The following is a 23,130-nucleotide window of genomic DNA, read 5'->3' as shown; positions in this document are numbered from 1 at the left end:
AATAGAAAGCCAACAGAGTGCATACAGTATGGAAGCAAACAATGTTGTTTTGATACTTAGAACATACATGGAAAGTTTTAACACTAGAATGAGCGTGTTAAGCATCTACACAACTGAAACATTGTAAATAAACAGATGTTTGAACAGAAATATGTTTATATACAGACATATTACATAAATGGTAAAAAAGAAAAAAATATTAGAAAATAAATGTATCTGACTGTACAAATGTATCTGAAAACTGTACAACTTAAACAGTCTAAGGAAGTATCAAATTAATGGCTACATAACAAAGCGCATACTGTAAAACTTTAAATAAACGACGCAGCGTTTATTTACAATATTTGCCAGTAGCCACGGCGCCTATTGGAGACCAGCGACTATTTCAGACTTGGCGATTATTATGTAAGATCACTAAAATCTGCAAATACTTCAGATCCAATCATGAAAAATCTGCCTGCACACAACCTTATAGAAATGACATAAGTAAATTACAACATTCCAGCAATTGTAATAATCATAACAGTAAAATCCACTAAAGACAGCCCTGTAAATATCGGAACACAAGCGTGTATTAAGGTATACCATATTATATTTTTTATAGGCTTGCAGCACAATAAAAAAGCAAACATGCATGTAAAATTAATAAAAGCAATAAGAATCATCTTTATTAACACATATTATATTTATTGTTCACCCTCAAAACGTGTACTTTGGTAAGCATGTACAATCGATGAAAAATTAACCAGGAACGAGTCTTCACTGCAAAACAACCACATGAAATACTGTGTTAATACAAAAAATAACTTCCTTACTGTTGGCCCAAAACACACTCAAAAATGCTTAAAACTGTTTAAAGATTAACAATAAAATCAATACAAGTGTCAATTTGATCACAAAATCAAAGCAAAAGTGACTATTTGGTTTTTGTAATGTGTACATTAATAAGTACGAATGCTGGAAAAGGAGCAAAATATGAATATCCATTGCATATTAGAATGCATGAAATGCTGTTAATACAAAAAAAAAAAAATCACGTACAAATACACAAAACAGCCCTGTTAATATCAGAAAACAAGTTTTATTTGACTTACTTTCAGCACACTCAAAAAGGCTTCACAACTGGTTTTAAAGTTAATAACGTCATTAACTGTATGCATTAGTTGTACCTTTTAAAATAAATTAAATTCAGTTTTCTTATTATTCATCCAGAGTCTCAGGGTCTCCTCATTGCAGTTCAAAAACAAATAGGCAAGCTCGCTGTACAGCCGTGTGTGTGTATTGGCTGGAACATTCAATATGATGCACATTATATTATTATTCATAACCCGGCGTTTAAAATAGACCAGGCGTCTATTGATCATATTTCCTAACAGCCCCGGTGCTTATTAGAGACCTGCCGAGTATTGGAGACCGGCGATTATTAGAGACCTGGCGAGTATTGGAGACCGGCGATTATTAGAGACCTGGCGAGTATTGGAGACCGGCGATTATTAGAGACCTGGCGAGTATTGGAGACCGGCGATTATTAGAGACCTGGCGAGTATTGGAGATCGGTGATTATTAGAGACCTGGCGAGTATTGGAGATCGGTGATTATTAGAGACCTGGCGAGTATTGGAGATCGGTGATTATTAGAGACCTGGCGAGTATTGGAGATCGGTGATTATTAGAGACCTGGCGAGTATTGGAGATCGGTGATTATTAGAGACCTGGCGAGTATTGGAGATCGGTGATTATTAGAGACCTGGCGAGTATTGGAGATCGGTGATTATTAGAGACCTGGCGAGTATTGGAGATCGGTGATTATTAGAGATCTGGCGGGTATTGGAGACCCGGCGCTTATTTGTTTTACGGTATATGCTATTGCTTTAAGTTTTATGGTATACACTATGCGTTTATACACAGACATAAATAAATAAGCATTTGAACAGAATGGGTTTACAATCATTTGCAAAGTCTAAAGTGCTGCACAAATCACACATATCTTGTGCTTTTTAAAATATGCAGTGCACTTACCGCATACCGCATACCACTTGCACATTTAGCACAGCTATCAACAGTAACCCAGGCTTCTGCACCAAATACTCCACACAGCATATACTAGTGCAATGAAAGCGTCCAATTCCTCCAAGAGCATTGACCTGGAATCATCTTGTATTTGTCGGTGGGCTTCTGCTTTAGTGTAACGTTGTATGTGGTGAAGCGTATGCATATCAATCAATAGGTGACAAGCACTCAGTGCGCGCTCATCATTGTTGTGTTTTTCCCTGGAACTTCCCTCAAAATATTATGTTCACCCCTTCTACCTGCAGCTACAACACCAGGATTTATAGTGTTCCAAACAGTGCCATCATTATCAGCCTCTTTAGTGTCAGGTGGTGCTGGCGCTACTGCTGGAGAAGCGGCTGGATCAGGTGCAGGGGCTGATGCAGGTGAAGTGGCTGGCATCCTTGCAGGGGCTGCCACAGGATTGCTTCTTCTCCCACGGGATCTCCTGTGCCCTCGGTCACTGCTGCTGGATGATTCATCTTCGCAAACCCAGTCTGCTTCAGAGCCAGGTTCATCATTGTTTGATAAAATTTACATTAATTCCAAACACTGCTTTGCTGTCCTGCGTCTTCCGTGATCCATTTTCAATGTGTATTGTGGTAACAGTGAATTTCTTAGAAAAGTAAGTGACTTATTGTAACCAGAGTGCAGGCAGCCTGGCGCCGTGAGCTGTCAAGGCTGATTGATGGTCTATCAGGAGGCTCATTGAAACAATAGAAATGACAGAAAACCGCTCACTTGAGGAATGCAGACTAATATAATCAAACTTCAAAACATGGCGGCAAGTCCCGACTGATAAATACAAAAAATACAGTAGCATTTAATTGTTATGGTATGTTTTATATGTATCGGTCAAATTGACTGCTCCTGGTTGGAGTAGGTATGATAGTATTTTATCTTCCTAATTTTTGCAGCTACGCGATTCTTTGTCAGGGTAATTAATACACATATTTAGGAAAAGTCAGGAAAGCACAGCTCCGTATCCTTTCCAAAAACGGTCAAAATGACCATGTTGATCATTCTAGTTATAAGCACCCTGTGGTCTAGTAGGAGAAGTTGCCGGTGTTTCCATGGAAAAATAAAAAAATAAATCTCACATTGTTTTCAAGCTAGTTTTGGAGGACCTTTTGGGTAATTTGGATTTCCCTTAAGTTTTCCTTTTGGGAGATAAATTCTGCTTACAAATGCAAATTTACCTAAGTATGCAGTAGGACGCGACACGGGGGGCGGTATTGGGTAATACCGGAACTCCCAAGGGCATAATGAGGAGACTACCGCCCACCCTGGAGGGTCTTATTGTGCTTAGAAAATGGGCAACTGTTATGAAAAAAAGACAGATACAAGTTTTGTGATTTAAATTAGGTGGTCAAGGATATTAGTCTAGGTAAAAAAGCACATATGATGTACTTTTTACTTCCTGGTAATCAATTGAAAGTTAATGTACCCCCTGCCAAGGATACTAGCTTGTTAACTAGCTTGTTAGCTTGTTACTTTAATGTTTCTGTCCGAGTGCAAGCTACCTCATTTGGACAATATATATATACGAGAGAACCTGATAATTTTGCAGTGGTCTCTTAATTTTTTTCCAGAGCTGTGTATATATATATATATATATATATATATATATATATATATATATGTGTGTGTGTGTGTATATATATATAGTAAAAAAGCAAGGGAAACCAACAAAACAACCCAGACATTGCATTACAGAGGTACAAACCTAAATTAAATAAATAAATACCAACATTACATAACAAAGTGCTATGTATTAGCAATAAAAAAAATGTACTGCATATATATTTATTATAAACCTATTTTACACGTACATATATAACATATACAAGTATTCTTACAGAACCGTAGCTTCAGCATTTCTGATTGTTATGGTCGTCGACAAACTGAGCTAAAATCCAGCACTTTAAATTAATGATATAAAAATGATCTAGTCAAAATGTTTAGTACAGTATTTTCAAAATAGTACATAGTAATAAGTCTGCAATAGGCTACACTGCCTGTCCACATTTCCACTACATAATATTCTTATTAAATAATAATAATAATAATAATAATATAATAATAATAATAATAATAATAATAATAATAATAAGAACAAATACCTGACAGTCTGTCGGCAGTAAAATGTGGTTGTGTATTTGTTGGTATTGAGTATTGAATATACAGTATACCAGTAGTCCATATGAGTTCAACCCATTCCTCAGTAGAAGCTAATCCACCCGAGCATTTTTGTAACTTTCGGTAACTTTGTTATGCAAGTCTTGCAGCAAGCTAATGTTAAGCCCTGTATTTGTTTCGTGGAACCAACAGTATTTTTTTGTTCTTCTAAAACAAATCTTGCTCAGTGAGATTAAAGAGATTTTACTTCAACTCTATAGCTGGTCACTCAAGTCTGGTGCTGTCTGTAGCCTGTAGTAATAATACAGGAGACCACTGGCACCAATTCCCAGCTATGCTAACTGAATGCATTTTAGGGTACAAACGTAACTTTTTTGTCCTTGGTAGGTACCCATGATAGATGCTGCTTAAGGCTCGTGTACAATGAATTGCACCTTATTGGTAAGGTACAGAAACATCTAGGCTAAAGCAAACAGCTATCTGATTACCAAACACAAAGATAACAAAAGTGTAAAGGATGAAAAAATATCTTTAAGTGCTTTGAACAGGGCTTCATTGTTTATTCATTTATTTATTTGTTGCTAAGGGCTGCATTTTTTAATTTGTAGTTGCTTCAGTGTTTTTTGTATAAACGTGCGTATAAAACAACTAAACTATAAAGCACTTTCATTTTATGCGTCAAATGTCTATAAATTGAAACGTTGAATAAGTGGTGTCACAAATAAAACAATACTGAATGAAGAGATCTCCCCACATACTATGTGCTCGGTATGGCTTTTAGTTATACAATAGTAAAAAGTTGCGTGAGGTTACATCATAAACGGGATAAGGTACGACTCTGACATGCAAAAAAAAAAAAAAAAAAAAAGTTTTTGGCCATTTGCACAGCTTTTAAGCACGAGAAAGGGATTTACCCACCCTGTGGCTCGAGGTGTGTGTGTCATATTTCTATGCTTTGTCACATTCTCACGATAATAGGGAGAGAATTTGGAGTTGTAAAAACTTAATGAACCTTAGCTACCAGTGCTATGACAAAGACATATTATTTATGTCTTTGTCATTGTAATACAGGGTTAATTTTGCAGCTGCAAAATGCAGTGCAGCACTATAAGTAGTTTAGTTTTTTTTTTTATAGATTGTTTGTTAAACTGCCAAAAAGTGTGTAATTTGGTCTTTGTCACACTAATTAGTGGCTACTATTTACAATAGCTACATATTTGTCACAACATTGTCGAAGTATTGTGTGCATCACATATTCTCATATTGTATGCATCACATATTAGATTTTCTTCTTTGTGCTTAATACAGACTGGAATTTAGCTAAAGGGGATTTATCAATTTGCACATGTTTGGTTTTAAGCAATTTGTAGTAATATCAATCTGTGGTGGTTTATGAGCAATTATAATAGATGTGTGCCATTAACAAACAGGCTAAACATAAACGGTCGATCAGATTGCTTTTCGAACTTGCATGATTTATTAAAAAAAAAGGGCTTACTGAGTGCAGATGTTAAATAAGGTTTTGAGAAGCCTGAAACTACGAAAAGCATTGAAATTTCTGTGAAGCTGTAAATATTTTGGTGGCAAAAGATAAATCCTCCTTTAACTTTTGTTTATCATATTCAACATTTCCAAGAAACTAACTCTTTGTATTATATAGGGTTCTATTTTAATTAGCCAACAACAGCCAAAATACAAACACTGTTTAACTTAGTATGAGGAGGCGATTTATTGATGCCCTTTAAAATCCATTTTAAAGATAGCAGTGTGTTTATACGTTTCAGTTAACAGTATATTTAGAAGATCAGACATAATAAGGTGGGTAAATGTACTTGTTTGCAATGTTTTAGAATGGCCAAATTCATAATTAATTTTCTGTGCCTCCTTGGAAGCTTTATTATTCTTTTGCACAAGGGCTAAGATGCTCACTTGTGGTTCACCGGTTTGCAGCCAGCTGTTCAACACGTGCTTATAAATATGACAATCATGTAAGGCCCTAGACCGTTATCAGCTGTTTTTCTGTAAAGCTTTTTAAACTTATGAATATGCCCTGGCTGAATTGATTTTTCCCCTGGGTACACATTATAAGTTGACTTTATTAAAAAGCTTTTGGGTACTAGTTACAAAATATTTACGTAAAGTTTTATGTTTTGCAATGTTTTGCAATGTTTTGTTAATTTGTTAATTACAGTTTGTTGATTTGTTTTTACTGTAAGATAATGACTTATTTAAAAAAAAAAATCGCAGTCTTAAAAAACATTATTTAAAACCGTATAGGCCCCTGTAACAGTGGAGAGACATGTGTGGGTATTCACTGCATGACAGACAGGAGATCGAGATGAATGTTGGAGTTGACATGCCTCACAGGAGTGCAGGTTTTATTTCCAAAACAAAACACACAACTCACATGACACTACCAGCTATAGTAGCGTACTGAGGACATACATACATCTAACATATTTAACAATTATTTAGTTATATATTAAATTAGACTTATTAAATAACTGTTTATTAGTAAGACAATACTGTGTTTGTTGTGCACGTCAAGGTTTTAATGGGGAATTATATATATATATATATATATATATATATATATATATATATATATATCTATATATATATATATATATAATTATATCATAATGATAGAAAAATTGGGAAACCTTTGGATATTTCTTTCTTGTATAGAACATATACTGAAATTATTACGCAAATGTGATATCCAAGACCAGGGGTGGCCAACCGGCGACTCTTTCTTTTGTGGTCAAAATGCGGCTCTTCGAACTTCCCATATATTTTATTACACAATGAATAAGTTTATTTATTTATTTATTTATTTTATTATTTTATTATGTGTATTATTTTTACAATAAGTCTCCGAGTTGGTTTTTGTTTTTTTTTTGCCCACCTCCAGCAGATTGTTGTAGAAACTGTAAAATAGTTGCTACAGGGCAATAAATGGGATCATGACCTCTGGTCATACACCACTTTTGAAAATACCTCCACCTGTAGCCATACAGTGCCACTGTGGAGGAGGCTCTAACATTCTGCAGTGTACCAACGACTGCGTCCCTAAGGCCCTAAGGTGGACAGATGGTCCTGTTCAGGGGCCAAACTCATAGTTGGAGTCTGCCCGGTTCTGGGTGCCAGATAGTGTCTCTCACCTAACCAAGGAGATTCGTTTGTAGCGGGATCTCGCATGGCTCGCCGTGCAGTAGCTGGCAAAGATAATTGAACCAGATTCTCCTGGGCCATCTGGGGGCCACTAGGAGAACTGTCGCCTCTTCTCTCCAAACTTTCTCTAAGAAGTCTGGAAGCAACGGCATTCGCGGGAATTCATATAAAAGCATTCTGGCCACTTGTGCACTAGGGCGTCGATGCCTAGTGGACCGCCACAGTTGTGGAGGGAGAACTATATGTCCTTGAGTACCTGGTCCTCCTGAATCGTTCCCAAATGCGCTCTACCACCTGAGGGTGGAGTCGCCATTCTGACGGGTGAGGACCCTCCCTGGAGAGGAGTTCCACTTCCCAATTCACCAATCCCGGGAGATGAACAGCCCAGAGGTATAGCAAGTGGCTCTTTGCCCAGTACAACAATTGAAATGCCATGCAGTGCAACCCTGGAGACTTAAGTCCTCCCTGGCGGTTGACATAAGTCACTGCTGACATGTTGTCCGTACAGACAAGGACATGTCTCCTCTGAGGCACTGGAAGGAAGTGCTGGAGAGTGATTTGAACCGCTCGCAGTTCCAGTGGATTTATATGCAGGAAAGTCCATCGACCCGACCAGGACCCCCAGACTCCTCTGCCTGTCCAGACCGCACCCCAACCCGGTCACTACCCGATTGCTGTGGATCACTCCCATCCTTACGCCTTCGTGCAGGTGAGAGGCTTGCCTCCACCAGCATAGAGCTTCCCAGCATACGTGAGACATGGTCAGCCCACAGTGTCTGTTGCTTTTGAGGTGTAGCCAGAAACCAGTTGGCTGGCTAATGAAGCTGCGGTCATCAGACCCAGAAGTTTCTGGCACAACACCAATTGTACTGTGAATACCTGTTGAATCAGGGCTAGACAGTTGTGAATGGCGGCTACTCGTCCAAGAGGTAGCCTCGCATTGTAATGGAATCCAGCCGGAGACTCGAGTAAACCGTACTTTTCACCGTTATTAATTGTCTTTTGGCCGAAAATCTTTATATATATATATATATATATATATATATATTATATATATATATATATATATATATATATATATTTTAAACTCGGGAGACGTCAGGAGGTTTCATAAAGATGTTTTGGACTTCTGTAAGTGAATCATTCATGCAGTGGGCTTGCAACGTATAATAATCAAGAAAATGACACAGACTCATTTAATTTGAAAATTATAAGAATCATTACTTAGTATGGTCATAATATCATGAGAGCTTGTTTACAAATGCTTTACGAATGGATATTGTGTAAATGGATTGAGTAGTTACTACTGCGAATCCCAGCTGACAGGCAGCCTGGGCGTTTCCAGTGCCTTTACAGGTATAACAGCATTAATACTTCAATACAGTAATACAAATATGGTTATTATATATTTAGCTCTTAGGCTATAAAATGCAAAAAGCTAAAGCTGACCACCGCTAAAAACATTCAATATATATCACTTTTTTAAGACTAAAACATAATTTCTACACCTTATAGCAATGCATCAATATAAACGAGATATTCAATTCAAATATATGCTTACCTTCCAGGATATGGAAGTGTAGTGTAGGATACAGTGGCAGTCAAAAGTATTCACCCCCCTTGGACTTTTTCACATTTTATTGTGTTACAACATGGAATCAAAATGGATTTATTTTTTTGCCACTTAACACAAAAAAGTCCATAATGTCAAAGTGAAAAATAAAATCTACAAATTGTTCTAAATTAATTACAAATATAAAACAGAAAATAATTGATTGCGTAAGTATTCACCCCCCTTGCTATGACACACCTCAATAAGCTCTGGTGCAACCAATTGTCTTTAGAAGTCGCATAATTAGTTGAATGGAGTCCTCCTGTGTGCAGTTAAGGTGTTTCACATGATTTCAGGTTAAATACACCTGTCTCTGGGAGGTCCCACAGTTGGTTAGTACATTTCCTAACAAAAACTACATCATGAAGACGAAGGAACATTCAGTAAATACAGAATAAGGTTCTACAAAAGCACCAATCAGGGGTAGGATATAAGAACATTTCCAAGGCATTGACTATCCCCCGGAGCACAGTAAAGTCCATTATTAAGAATTGGAGAGAATATGGCACAACTGTGAACCTGTCTAAAACAGGCCGTCCTCAAAAACTGAATATCCGGGTGAGAAGGGCACTAGTCAGGGAGGCCACCAAGAGGCCTGTGGCAACTCTAAAGGAATTACAATCTTCCACGGCTGAGCTGGGAGACACTGTACATACAGCAACAATAGCCCGGGTGCTAGAGTTTGCCAGAAGGCATGTGAGAGACTCTGAGACCAAGTGGAAGAAGATTCTATGGTCTGATGAGACCAAAGTGGAGCTTTTTGGCCTCAACGTTAATCGCTATGTTTGGCGCAAGCCTAACACCGCACATCATCCTGAGAACACCATCCCTACCGTGAAGCATGGTGGTGGCAGCATCATGCTATGGGGATGCTTCTCTGCATCAGGGCCTGGAAAGCTCGTGAAGATAGAGGGCAAAATGGATGCAGCAAAGTACAGAGAAATCCTGGAGAAAAACCTGCTGAAGTCTGCAAGAGACCTGGGACACAGTGGTCAGTTCAGTTATTTTCATTTAAATTTAAGCTATAATAAACATGTTAAGTAGAACAGCTTTATTTAACTGTGCCATTCTCTGACTATGCCTGACCTTTATTTTTAAAGGTTGCCTGCTCAAGCTGGATTCAGACAGCCCGTTTTCTTGCCAAGACCATTGTTTTGATTGATATGACAGTATATTCTTTAATTTAATGGATATTGTAATGTCTAAAATGTTTTTTTTGTTTAGTTGGAGAAAGAAACTGAACTAATTCTTAAATTGATTAAATGAAATGCTCGCTCCTGCTTTTACAGTCTATTTGTATTAAAGTAGAGCCTTAAACAAGCAAAAACACCAGTTTAAATATTATATTTCTTTATTAGATCAAAATACTTAAAACATGTTATTTCTCTTCAGAGAGTTTTGTCACTATTATTAGATCAGAATATTTTAATTTATTTAAAACATCTATAAAGTCTTTTTAGTTTCAAGTATCGTTCTGTCTAAAAATGGTTACCCTTTTGTTTTTGCTAATTTGCAATACCTAGCCTCTGTGTTTAGGTCCCCCAGATGTCTTTCAAGGTTACAGGCTTCCACGCACAATAGTCTGACTGGCTTCCAAGTGTGTATGTGCACTAATAATAAAGGCAAATAGACAAGCTTTTTTTCTAACATTAACACTTGCAGTTTTCTTAGTTCAAATCATTGTAACCTGTTCATAATTTGCTGCAATATTATTTATTCTGGTTTTATATTATTTAAAACACAGTACAGTTATTACAATATTCTGACCGTGTCAGTTAGTACTGATCTTCTTTTGTTTTTAACTGTAATAAGTTCTTTCAACAATAATACTGTTATTTGTATAACAGTTTAACTTTAAATGATTTTGTAACATGTATTTCTAATTCAGTTCCTTCAGTATAACAGTTGGTCCTAGAAATGGTAATATTATTTTTACTGAATTAAGACTGACCCCTTTCTCTGTTCATACAAAATCGAGTTGAAGCAGGTTTTAAGACATCCTGGCCTTTTGCCAGTTTTTTTGTGTTGATTGATTAATGATAGAAGTTACTTGTTCCCATAAAACTGGAATTTGCTAACAAGGCCTTATGATAAGAGCCTGCCAAATTTGACTCCTTCCAGCAGGTGCTTTCCTAGACTGCTAATAATATTTTCTACTGGTTTTACAGATCTATTTGAAAGGAGTATTTACAGTATTACTATACTTATTGACAAAGAGTACATCATATTATTTCAATCAATACAGGTTAGTTTAAATAACTCAGCACGTTCCCAACAGGATTCAAACTCTGCGCCAGGCTCAGCTAGGACTGGTTCTGTGAACACCACGACAAGCCTGAGCATCCAGAGTTTTACATCAGAGGTGTGGGCGACCAGGACCTTTACCTGATACCTGCAAAAACTTAAATCTTGTTAGCTGGGCTCCCATCTCTACTGTCCCATTCCCATCATTAGTGGGAAGACTTCAAATAAATTAGTCTGTTTCTTTCAAAGAGTCAGACATCTCTGCCGCATACACCTTTTAGTCAAAAAAGGGGCTCACAGCTTGTACAAGGGAAGATGGGTTTTAGTGATGCTGGGATAAATATTTTAATATTTTAATAAAGTGAAAAAGCATTTACAAAATATGCAAAATACAAAGATGTTCGCTGGAAGTTTTAAAAGTAATTTATAGACAAAGGTATAAAAATGTGTTTACAGCTAAAGGAACATTAAAAGGTTTTTTTTAGCCATAAACTGCTGGGGCAGGTCATGCTAGAGTTTAACCCATTTGTTTTCTTTACTTTTTAATGTAACTGTTTCCTTGCTCTTTGGTTTATAACTCTTTGCAGGGCTTTGGCATGATATGGTTCTGCAAAAGTTTGTTTGTTGCTGTATGCATGTCATTTCACATAGTAATTAAGGGTTGTCTATGGACTGCTTTGGAATCCCTTGCCTCACTTCAACATCTGCAGAGAAGAGCAAGACAAAGCATTGTTTGATAAACATACTGTAAGATTTTGTAACAGAGATGGCTTGGTGGGTGACGTCAGACCAGGGAGGAGACAGATAGCACTGGGGTATAATAATAATAATCTTTATTTTTATATAGAGCCTTTCATAGTGGACCACCATCACAAAGCAACTTTACAAGATATGAGACTAAGGTTTGTGCACTATGCATCAGCTGCAGAATCACCTACAAGAACATCTCACCCAAAAGACAGAGCACAAGGAGGTTAAGTGATTTACTCTGGGTCACACAATGAGTCAGTGGCTGAGCTGGCATTTGAACCAGGTATCTCATGGTTACAAGCCTGTTTCTGTAACCACTGGACCACACAGCCTCCAGCACACAGTGTGAATGAATGCGCTGGTGTGCAGATTTATTGCAAAGTAAAATGTTTAAACAGAAACTGGCTATTAATTACCTAGTTTATCCCTCTGCCACATTCAGAACAGGGTTTCTCATATGTGTGATCAACAGCCAGTTTGTCAATAATCACTCGTTGTTGACCACGCATTCTCACGATTTTATCTGGATGTGGCATTTTAACCCCATCCAGACTGTAAACAATAATAACAAAGCATCGTGTTTTTATGCACTTAACCATACATTTTAAATAATAATAATAATATAAATACAAACTCAAAATGGCACAAAACATAAAATATGCATGGGGGCGGAGAGTACCCCGTCACAGGTCTATAAGGAGATTTATAAACTATAAGAGGCTATTACTTGTATGGTTATTAATAACTTTCTCCAAGCTGGGACTCGGGTCATGTAGTACCTTGTAGATTATAGTAATTGACTAATGCTGTGTTTCTCATATGTTTTGTTTTTAGGAATACTGTTTTTCAAACTGTTTTCAACATGGAGCTGGTGAAAGGGTTTCTGGCTGTTATCTTTCTTACATCATGTCTTTATTTGAGTGATGCTCAGAAAACTGGTACAGTATTATTTTCCAATACAAACTGACATATACTTAAAGATGGCTTCAATATTTACATAAACATGGTAACAGTATCATATTAAGTGTTAAAGAGCAACTTTAACATTGGGCATGAAATATATATATATATATATATATATAATATATATATATATATATATATATATATATATATATATATATATATATATTAGATTTTTTTAATTTAGATTAAATTTGTGTCATTATTTGTTCCAGCCATCAGATGTTGACAGCAAATCATGTCTCCCTCCAAATACATCTGATACCATTAGCCTGCCCTGCTGCAACACTCTGCCTTGTGAATATAAGAAAGTTTACTGGTTACGCTCTGGTGTATTAGAGGTACTTTGAGGTTAGACATCATTTTGAGAACTATATTGAGACCACTGGGGTTCTAAAATAATAAAGAGAATCTAAAGAACAAGAACAATACATTAGATAGGTACTCATTCACTCATGCAGATTTCATTACCCATTCCAATTCAGAACTCTATATTGGCTAGGTAAGTAAGACACAAAGTGTGGATATACACCAGTCTATTTTATGCCAGCCTGTGTATCTAAACCGTGACAAAAACAAAAATGCTAATTTCCTATATTTGTAATAAAAATCAACATAAACACAGCAATGTTTGCCATAAACAACTATATAAAGGTAAAAAGAATGTTGTAGGCTGTTAAAAAATTAAGATAACCCATCTCATTTCAAGTGTGCACACAGGAGGCTGTTGCAGACATTGTTTTCCTGGTGGATGGGTCCTGGAGCATTGGAATAGAAAACTTTAAGCAGGTCCAGGAATTCCTGCACACACTGATAAACACCCTTGATGTGGGAGAAGACAAAGTGCGGATCGGACTCATCCAGTATAGTGATACTCCCCGTACAGAGTTTGTCCTAAACACTTACCAGAAGAAGGAACACATCCTGCAGTACATAAAGACGCTGCCCTACAAAGGAGGCGGCACGCGAACCGGCCTGGGGCTTGACTTCATGCTGAAGAATCACTTTATCGAAGCTGCTGGGAGCAGAGCCGGGGAGGGGGTTCCCCAAGTGGCAGTGATCATAACAGATGGACAGTCCCAGGATAATGTCAAAGAGGCAGCTGATGCGGTCAAGGATAGTGGCATCACTCTGTATGCCATCGGTATTAAGGACGCTGTGCTGGCTGAGCTCACTGAGATAGCCAGTAAACCGGATGACCAGTTTTTGTATAACGTGGCTGACTTTGCTGCACTGACCGGTATCTCCCAGAATATCCTTCAAGTTCTGTGTACCAAAGTGGAGGAGGCAACCAGGCAGGTTGTTCAGGTCCCTCAAGGTAACCATGAATCCTTATTTTTGACATAAAACTACCTTGGGACATGGAATTTCTTTAATGATCTGAGCAATGGCAGATGTTTAATAAATAAGCATAGTCTCTATTACTGAACCTCATTCTATTGTATTTTCAATATATTTTGGTGATTTTAATAAGATGGTTAGTAAATAAGGATTTTACACAAAACATTCACAAAACTAAGGATTGTTTTTTGTTAACTATCTTTTTTTAACCCTCACTGAAACGGCTTAAAAAGCTTTCATGCATTGCCAATTTGATTTAATTAACGGCTTTTAAAAACACTTTTCCAAGCATGTCTTAAACAGCTTTGTGTGTGCCTATTATTCTTATCATTTTGCATTTTAATTTATATGAATTTGCATCCCTTATTTTAATGTGTTAAAATTAGCATTTTTTTTACATTTGCATTTAAATCAATGTTTAAAAGTTACTAGTGATTGCTGTATGATGTCTTTAAAGTATGCAGGAAGGCCTCGGTTGCCGATATAGTATTCCTTGTGGATGGGTCAACAAGCATCGGCGACATTAACTTCCAAAAGGTGAAGAATTTCCTTTACACCTTTGTGGAGAGCCTGGATATCGGCAGAGAGAGAGTCAGAGTGGGATTGGCACAGTACAGCGACACAGCAAACCAGGAGTTTTTAATGAATGAGTATGCCAACAAAACAGCTATCCTAGAGCAGATTCAAAACCTGCAGTACAGAGAAGGTCCCACATACACTGGCAAGGCTCTTGAGTTCATCAGAGATGTGTATTTCACTAAAGACGCGGGAAGCAGGGCCCAGGAAGGCGTTCCACAGATTGCCATTGTCTTGACCGATGGGGAGTCCGCTGACCAGGTCCGTATGCCTGCAGATGAGCTCAGGAAGAAGGACATCAGTGTCTACGTAATTGGGATCAACACAGCAGGGTATGAAGAGCTGAAGGATATCGCAAACAAGCCCACTGCAAAGTTTCTGTATAATATTGAGAACTTTGATGCCCTCAGTGAGCTGTCTGCAAGACTTCTGCAAACCATCTGCTCCACAGTGCAAACTCAGATGCTGGGTAAGTGTGTGTTGTATTTACAGATACTGGTACCTGGAAGGTTCGCATTACAGGTGTAATAACATTGGGTTGCTTGACCTCTTATTAGCAGTAGCGTAATTATCACTGGTCTGCTAAGATGCAGATTTTCAAGATCCACTTTATAGGTTTGATAAGCTTAGCTGACCTTCTTGGTACCTTTTTACTTCCTGTGCCACACATGTGCCTTAATTAATCTTACTTTAAAACACATTTTATAAATGTTATAGGTAATGAAATTGAAAAAATTTAACATTAAAGGTATTAAAGAGTATTCTAAAGAGATGAGAAAACATTATTTCTTTTTTTCTTTTTAGGAATTTTTCCGCGCTTTGCTGATATTGTTTTTCTGGTCGATGGTTCCACAAATATGGGAGCTTCAAACTTTCAACAGATTAAGCTTTTTATCCTTAGAATTATAAACCAACTTAAGATCGGGATCAGTCAGAATAGAATTGGCCTTGCTCAGTTTAGTGGGGATACGAAGACTGAATTCTTGCTGAACACTTACAAAACAAAGGAGCAAGTGGTAAATCACATTCAAAACCACTTCATGTTTAGAGGGGGAGCACACAGAACAGGACAAGCCCTTGATTATCTGCGCCGCAACTTTTTCAACGAGTCTGCAGGGAGTCGCATCAGTCAGGGATACACCCAGATTGCTGTTGTAATTACTTCTTCCAAGTCAGAGGACAGTGTCCGAAAAGCTTCTAAAACAATCAAGGGGGAAGGTGTGAAGATAATTTCTGTTGGCCTTATGAATTCTATCAGGTCTGAACTGGAAATAATAGCCACTTTGCCACATATTTATCAGCTGAATTCATTGCAAAATTTAGGCCAGGTTTCACAAGAGGTGACTGGAATCATTCAATCAAGACAGGCCTTGCTGGGTTTATCCAGAGCACCAGCAGGTAAGGTTTCTTTCTTTTTTTTTTTTTCAATCTAGACAATTTTTTTGCCTGTTCTTTAGCATTCTCTCTTAATTATATCATAAACAAATTCATATTTCGTGGTAGACAGCAGCAACCCTACCCTTCTCCTCTTTCACCTCAAGTAAAGAGGAGTCTAGAGTGTTGTTGTAGCTTGTAACGTTTGCTGGGAGATAAGAGTTCCCAAAGACTTATTCCCTGTGACCTCATAAATGTCTTCCAATCACTGTATCTTTAATCTAGGTTTTCCACTAATTCCTGCAACTAGGAAGCTATGCAGGCAAAGCATGGGACAACCTAAACAGTTTATCAGCTGTTTTTACTGTGTTACATTCATTACATTACATTACAAAACACTACTTTTATTTAGCAGTACATTTAACTTGAACACGTTAAACTTAACAACTTTTAATCCAATATGTTTCTCAGGTGAGCATATAAAGACCACTCAAACACTCTTAGATCATCCCAGGAGCAATTGTTTTAAGCATTTTGTAACATTAGCACCTGACACTGATGGTTAGAAGGCATTAAACAGTATTTTCCTTTTTATTTTGCAGCATGCAAGATTGCCACACTGGCTGATATCGTATTTTTAGTGGATGAGTCCAGCAGCATAGGGACCCAAAACTTCCAGCAGATCAGAAATTTCATCCGCCAGACCATTGATTCTTTGGATGTGGACCCCAAGAAGGTGAGGGTTGGTGTCGTGCTGTACAGTGACACCCCGAAAGTCGAGTTCTACCTCAACACCTTCAGTCGAAAGACTGACATCCTGCAGTACATTAAGACTTTGCCCTACAGAGGAGGGGGCACAAACACTGGCGCTGCAATAAACTTCCTGAAAACTAATGTCTTCACTAAGAGTGCCGGAAGCAGAAGGACTCAAGGTGTGCAGCAGATAGCAGTTGTGATCACTGATGGAGTCTCAGAGGACAATGTGAGCAGCCCGGCTGCCAGCCTACGGCGCACTGGAGTCAAGGTCTTCGCCGTGGGTATCCAAAATGCAAGTTCCACTGAGCTGAAACAGATCGCTTCACATCCTGCCAGAACGTATGTTCACACTGTGGGCAGCTATTTGAAGCTTTCCAGCTTGGACGTAACTCTTCAGAAGCGGATCTGCAATGACATTATCTCAGTGGCCTTTGCAGTTTCGGAGCAAGCGCGTGTTTTAAAACAAGGTAAGGCGTGATACAATTGCTTGTATTCTTCATTAGTTATTTCTAACAAGAGTTTATTATAAGGGTGTGGGAATTTTCTAATTGGCAGTAGATAAATTGGAGGTTGTGTTTGCCACATCATGCAGGATTTATTAACATCATTCTTATTGCAGTACAGATGCTCCCCGGGTTACGCAACACCCGACTAACACCAATTTGACCTTACACAAAAAATTCCATAAGGCATAAATAAAATTTTCGAGTTGCGGAAAATATTGCTTAGCATACGGAAACGCAAAGTAGTGCGGTGTGCAGAGGAATACAGCAATAGCATCTCCTACAAGGGAAGGCTGTGCGCTCTCACAGCCTCTCAGTCTCGTGTTCTTATTGTTTCCGATTTCAGTGATACTGTATTTCTGTTATTTCATTCAAATCATGACTGGAAAGCAACTAAGTGATAGCAAAAGTGCAGGGCCAGTTCGTAAGCAAAAGAAGATTGATTTAGAGCGGACATAGTGAAGGCGGACAAAGCCTGTCATCAATTGCTCGTGAACTCAATTTGGCTACGTCAACAGTGAAAAATATTTTGAATGATAGTGCACGCATAAAAGAGCATGTGAAAGGCTCTGCTCCTTTAAAATCAACAGTCATAATGAAACAGAGTTCTGTTGCTATCTATGAAAAGGAAAAAGTTATTAACAATGTGGATGGATGATCAGATTCAAAAACGTGTGCTGCTTAGCCTAATGATTATTCAAGCGAAGGCTAAAAGTATTTTAAGGGAAAATACAGTGATCCTCACGCAAAGTTTGTGGCTAGTCATGGGTGGTTTAATAGATTTAAACAACGTGCAAATTTTAACAACGTAAAAGTGAGTGGTGAGGCTGCTAGTGCTGATACAAAAGCAGCTGAAAAGTATCCTGAACTGTTACAAAAAGTTATAAAAGAATGTGATTATACAGCACTGCAAATCTTTAATGTTGACGAAACTGGATTGTTCTGGAAAGAAATGCCAGAAGAACGTTAGGTTATTACCATAACCCTGGTTCCCTGAAAAGAGAATGACAACCATTACCGAATGGGAAAGAGCCTCTCTGACAGTCAGTCACTGAGCATCTATACAAAAGCTGCCCTATCATGGCCCTGCTATAAGGGAGAAGTCACGCCCACCTCCTGTTGAAGAGGGACATCCTCACAGTAGCACATCGCCATTTTCTTTCAAAAACAGAGGTCAGCTGGGGACATGACCTCAAAGGGTAATGGTTGTCATTCTCTTGTCAGGGAACCAGGGTTATGGTAATAAACCTAACATTCCCTTTCATTTCGAATGACAACCGTTACCGAATGGGAAAGTTGTACTAAAGCTGTCGTGGCTCCAGATTACCGACAGTACAGCTCCCCAGCGATAGCCTCAGAGCCCACATGACGCCTAAGGGCATGCCGCCTGCAACACTCTAGAGCCCAGAGAGGGTCTTATTCGTTTGTAACATCAAGGCTGTAAAAACGCACAAATGTCTGACTACCTGTCCATGTAGCAGCATTGTTTAACTCATCCAAAGAGGCGCCATGAAGGAAAGCCCACGAAGTTGCCTGGCCCCTGGTAGAATGGGCCGTAATGTCCCCCGGTAACAGGGAGTCTGTCTGTTCATACGCCAAGCGTATCGCATCTGGCACCCAGTGCGCTAGATGTTGTTTTGATAGGGCCTGACCTCTAGAGCGGGACCCATAGCAGACAGATATCTAGTTGGACTGTCTCCATGATGATGTCCTTTCCAAATAACAGCGCAGAGCCTGAACTGGGCATAGCAAGTGTTGTCTACGGTCCTCCTCTGACTTGTGCGGGGGAGGTCTGAAAGTTTCCAAAACCATTGATTGGTTAATATGGAATGAGGATACCACCTTTGGCAAAAAGGATGGATTTGTTCTTAATGTTACCCGCAAATCATTCCTAGTGAAAACCATACATGTGTCATCGATGGACAGCGCGTGGAACGCACTTATTCGTCTGGCAGACGTAATGGCTATAAAAATTGCCACTTTCAGCAAAACGGCGCAGTTCTGCTGTCACCATGGGCTCAAATGGGGGACCCATAAGGGCCTGCAGTACCAGTTCTAGATCCTAGTTGGGGACCATACTTTTCATGGGAGGACGCAGCCTCTGAGCCCCCTTGAGAAATTGCACTGCCAGGAAATGTGTCCCAGGGTATATTCATATTGTCTCAATCGGGCAAGTCACAGGATCATGACCTTTGGCAAGGCACCAGTCTTGGAAAACTTTCCATTTATATGAGTACTGGGCTCTAGTGCTCGGCGCCCTAGCAGACTGTAGTGTTTCTACTACTGCATTTAGAAAACCTCGTCTGAATAGACGGCTCTGTTCAACGGCCAAACCCAGAGTTGGAGCTGGGCTGGGTTCGGGTGCCATAATAGCCCCTCTGCTTGGCTCAGGAGGTCCCTGTGCAGCAGGAGCTGCCACGGCTGATCCGACAACATGTCGGAGAGGAGAGCAAACCAGGGGCGTCTTGGCCATCTGGGTGCAACCAGAAAACCTGTGCTCTCTCCATACTGATCCTGTCTAATGACAGGGGTAGTAATGGTAGCGGAGGAAATGCATACAATACATCCTGTGACCAGGGGTGAGCTAGCGTGTCTACTCCCATGGGGCCCCTGTCTCTCTCCATGGAGATCCATAGGGGGCAATGAGTGGACTCGGCTGTGGCAAAGAGGTCCACTCTTGCAAGTTGAAACCTCTCTCAAATCTGTTTCACCACTTGAGGATGCAGTCTCCACTCTGAGCTGTCTGAAGCTCCTCTGGACAGGAGGCCTGTTTCCTTGTTGTCCACACCATGGAGGTGAACTGGCCTGATCGAACGCAAGTTTCTGTGCGTCCAGGACAGGAGTCTGTGCGCTGCATGGTGAAGGCCCGGTGAGCACAGGCCGCCTTGTTGATTTATGTAGGCTACCACCGTGGTATTGTCCGTCCAGACGAGCACATGTTTGTACCAGGTGCACCTTGAGCGTATTCACCCAAGCTTGAAGCGGGCTCATTCTCAGCAGCCCTAATGTAAGGATTCTTGAGGCGGCTGCAATCAGCTCCAGCAACCTTTGATATATTTTGACCTGTAGGAGAGTGTCCTCACTGAATAGGGAGAATGTGGCCTCCAACAACTGAATCCTGTCTTCCGGCAGCGAGGCAAGCATGCTCACAGAGTTCAGTTTGATCCCCAGGAACACTGTGGACTGACACGGTACGAAGTTGCTCTTCTGTTGATGTATCGGGAGCCCTAACTTCGTCACATGATCTATGACCTGTGTTATGTGCGCGCCTCTGCGCGTGCTTTGGAATGCACGCAAGCTAACCAATCATCCAGATAGTTTAGGATCTGAATACCCCGCAGCCTGAGTGGAGCCAGTGCTGCATTCATGCACTTTGAAAATGTGCGGGGCGCCAGCAAGAGGCCAAATGGCAGCTCGCAGAATTCGTACACGTTGCCTTGAAAGGCGAAGCACAGATATTTTCTGTATGAGGGACGGATCGGGACGTGAAAGTAGGCATCTTGCAGGTCGATCGATGTGAACCAGTCACATGGTTGTTCGGACTGGAGAATACGCTCCACATGTTGAACTTCCTCTGTTTGAGGAACAAGTTGAGGACCCTGAGGTCCAGAATTGGTCTGAAACCACTGTCCCTCTTGGGGACCAGGAAGTACCTGGAGTAAAAGCTGACTTACCAAGCGTACAGCATTCTTCCTTTGAAGATTGGCGATCTTTTGTTGAAGGAGAAGGTGGTGAGGAGCACACCTTTGAAGGGTGGCGGACTATGCGGAATTGTAGAGCATATCCGTGTCTCTTTGTCGATTGCACCCATGAGTCCTGGGTGCAGCCTTGCCAGGGGTCGTTGCCGTTGGTCAGTCCAGTTGTGGGGGGTTTTGGTGGCAGCTGGGGCCCCTCAGGGGCGGTCTCCCTTGGGCTAGGGAGGGGGCAGGTCTTTCTTAGGCCCCGTCCTCGGTCTCCAGCCGGAGAACCATTTACCCCTGGCTTGTGGTGGTCCCTTGCCGCTGGCCTTGTCTCTGCCTCTGCCTGCATGCCTTCTCTGGGTTGGAGGGCGGTGTTCAGACCCTTTTACCCCAGCAGGCTGCGAATGCCACCTTGGGCGCTGACTGTGAGCCGGAAGGCGCAAAAACTTTGAGGCGATCTCCATGGCCTTGTGGGACCTCTCAAGGCTCGTATCAATGGTTTCCCCAAAAGTCTAACCTGGTGTAATGGGGGCATCCAGCAGCGCCACCTTCTCGGTCTCCACGACCTTGGTTTGTGTCTGCCACAAATGCCGGCAAGCGGCCACCATCACCGCCAGCGGCCTCCCTGATGCCTGACCTAACTCCCCCATTAGGTTAGTCATCGCCTTAGCCACCGCCTGGAGGTCCTCTGCGTCTGCCTCTGTAGCTCTCTCCTACAGCCTCTCCGACAACTGGTTTTGGTAGAGTACCAGTGTGGCCATGGTGTTCGCTGCTTGCACTGACAGCGCTGCCGACGCGTAAGCCTTTTTTAACGTCACGTCCATTGTCCTGCAGGGCTTGGACGGGCAGGTTGGGCCCTTATCCCCCTTGGTGAAGGTGGAACCTTGTACCAACACCTTGACCGTATCCCCAATAGTGGGGAATGTGCCTAGACCTGCTTCTTGGGCTCCTGCAGTCAGAAGCAGGGACTGTGCTGTTCTGGAGGCTGAGGGTGCAGATGCTGGGTTGCCCCAGCAGGAGCGCACCAAGTCCAGGAAGTCCTGGCATAGGGGGAGGGCATGCTGTGGGTACCCTTTTTGCTGGAGGAAGTGGTGTCCTTTTCCCTCCTGCTCCGCTGGCCAGGCGACGTCCGTGGCTGCAGTTGCATGCAGCATTAACGCCCGGAACTCCTCCCTCTGTACTACATGTGGCAAGGGCGGCAGGGTGATCCCCACTGCGGCCTGCCCGATGGAGGTGGCTGGGTCTGATAAGTCCGACCTGGACGCCATGAAGGACAGCTTGCTTGGGCTAGAGGGTCTAGGTAGAGGGGATGGGGAACGAGACTGTGGGGGCAGCCTGCCCTGACTTTTTAATAGGGTCTCCAGCATGGTTTGCTGAGCCCTTACAGTTTCTGCCAGCTCCGCGAAGCGCCACTCGGCCGAGCTTGGGTGCCTTCGAGGCGACTGCGATGGTGATCGTCTGCGCCTGTGTGGGGAAGGGGAGTGGTGCGTGCATGGCAATCCCCTGCCCCCTGGGGAAGGGGAGCTGTGCCTGCACAGCGACCGTCTGTCCCCTGGTGAGCATCCCCTTGAGTGGTACCGCCTTGGTAGTGACCATCTCGCCTCCCCTGAGTACCGGTGGTGGGGAAGGAGAGGATGACCCAGTTGTGTGGGAGAGTTCCCTGGGCACTGTAGTAGGGGGCGGTCCTGGACGACCTCTGTGGTGGCTCTTGGACCACTGATCTCATTCTCCCATGGCTTGAGGAGAGAGAGTCTGCTGGGGATATGGCTGCTCTCCATCACTTAGTTCTCCTCAAACTTCTGACATGGAGAGCAGTCCAGCTCACCTGCCAGTGCTTTGGCCACATGTTCTGGCCCTAGGCACCTGGCGCAGGATCGATGTTCGTCCTGCCTGGGAAGCTTCGCCAAACACTGGTCACACTGGTGGAAGCCAGCGGGGGACCCAGTTGACTGTACCGACATGGTTTGCAG

General features: G+C 41.1%; 1 protein-coding gene across 3 annotated transcripts in view; it reads left to right on the top strand.

Moving 5' to 3' along the window:
- LOC121314644 (collagen alpha-6(VI) chain-like) overlaps window positions 1-23,130 on the top strand; it is a 101,463-nt gene that overhangs the window by 3,169 nt on the left and 75,164 nt on the right. For all 3 annotated transcript variants that reach the window (XM_041248098.1, XM_041248097.1, XM_041248096.1), the window contains exons 3-7: window positions 12,802-12,905; window positions 13,640-14,248; window positions 14,729-15,316; window positions 15,652-16,245; window positions 16,824-17,444. In XM_041248098.1, coding sequence (XP_041104032.1) covers window positions 12,830-12,905; window positions 13,640-14,248; window positions 14,729-15,316; window positions 15,652-16,245; window positions 16,824-17,444 — 2,488 coding nt within the window. In that variant the 5' untranslated portion in view covers window positions 12,802-12,829. The remainder of the gene's footprint in view (window positions 1-12,801; window positions 12,906-13,639; window positions 14,249-14,728; window positions 15,317-15,651; window positions 16,246-16,823; window positions 17,445-23,130) is intronic.

Source organism: Polyodon spathula, chromosome 4 (assembly GCF_017654505.1).
Source record: "Polyodon spathula isolate WHYD16114869_AA chromosome 4, ASM1765450v1, whole genome shotgun sequence".
Classification (NCBI taxonomy): domain Eukaryota; kingdom Metazoa; phylum Chordata; class Actinopteri; order Acipenseriformes; family Polyodontidae; genus Polyodon; species Polyodon spathula.
Note: the sequence above shows the minus strand (reverse complement) of the source record. Positions and strands in the feature narration are given on the sequence as shown.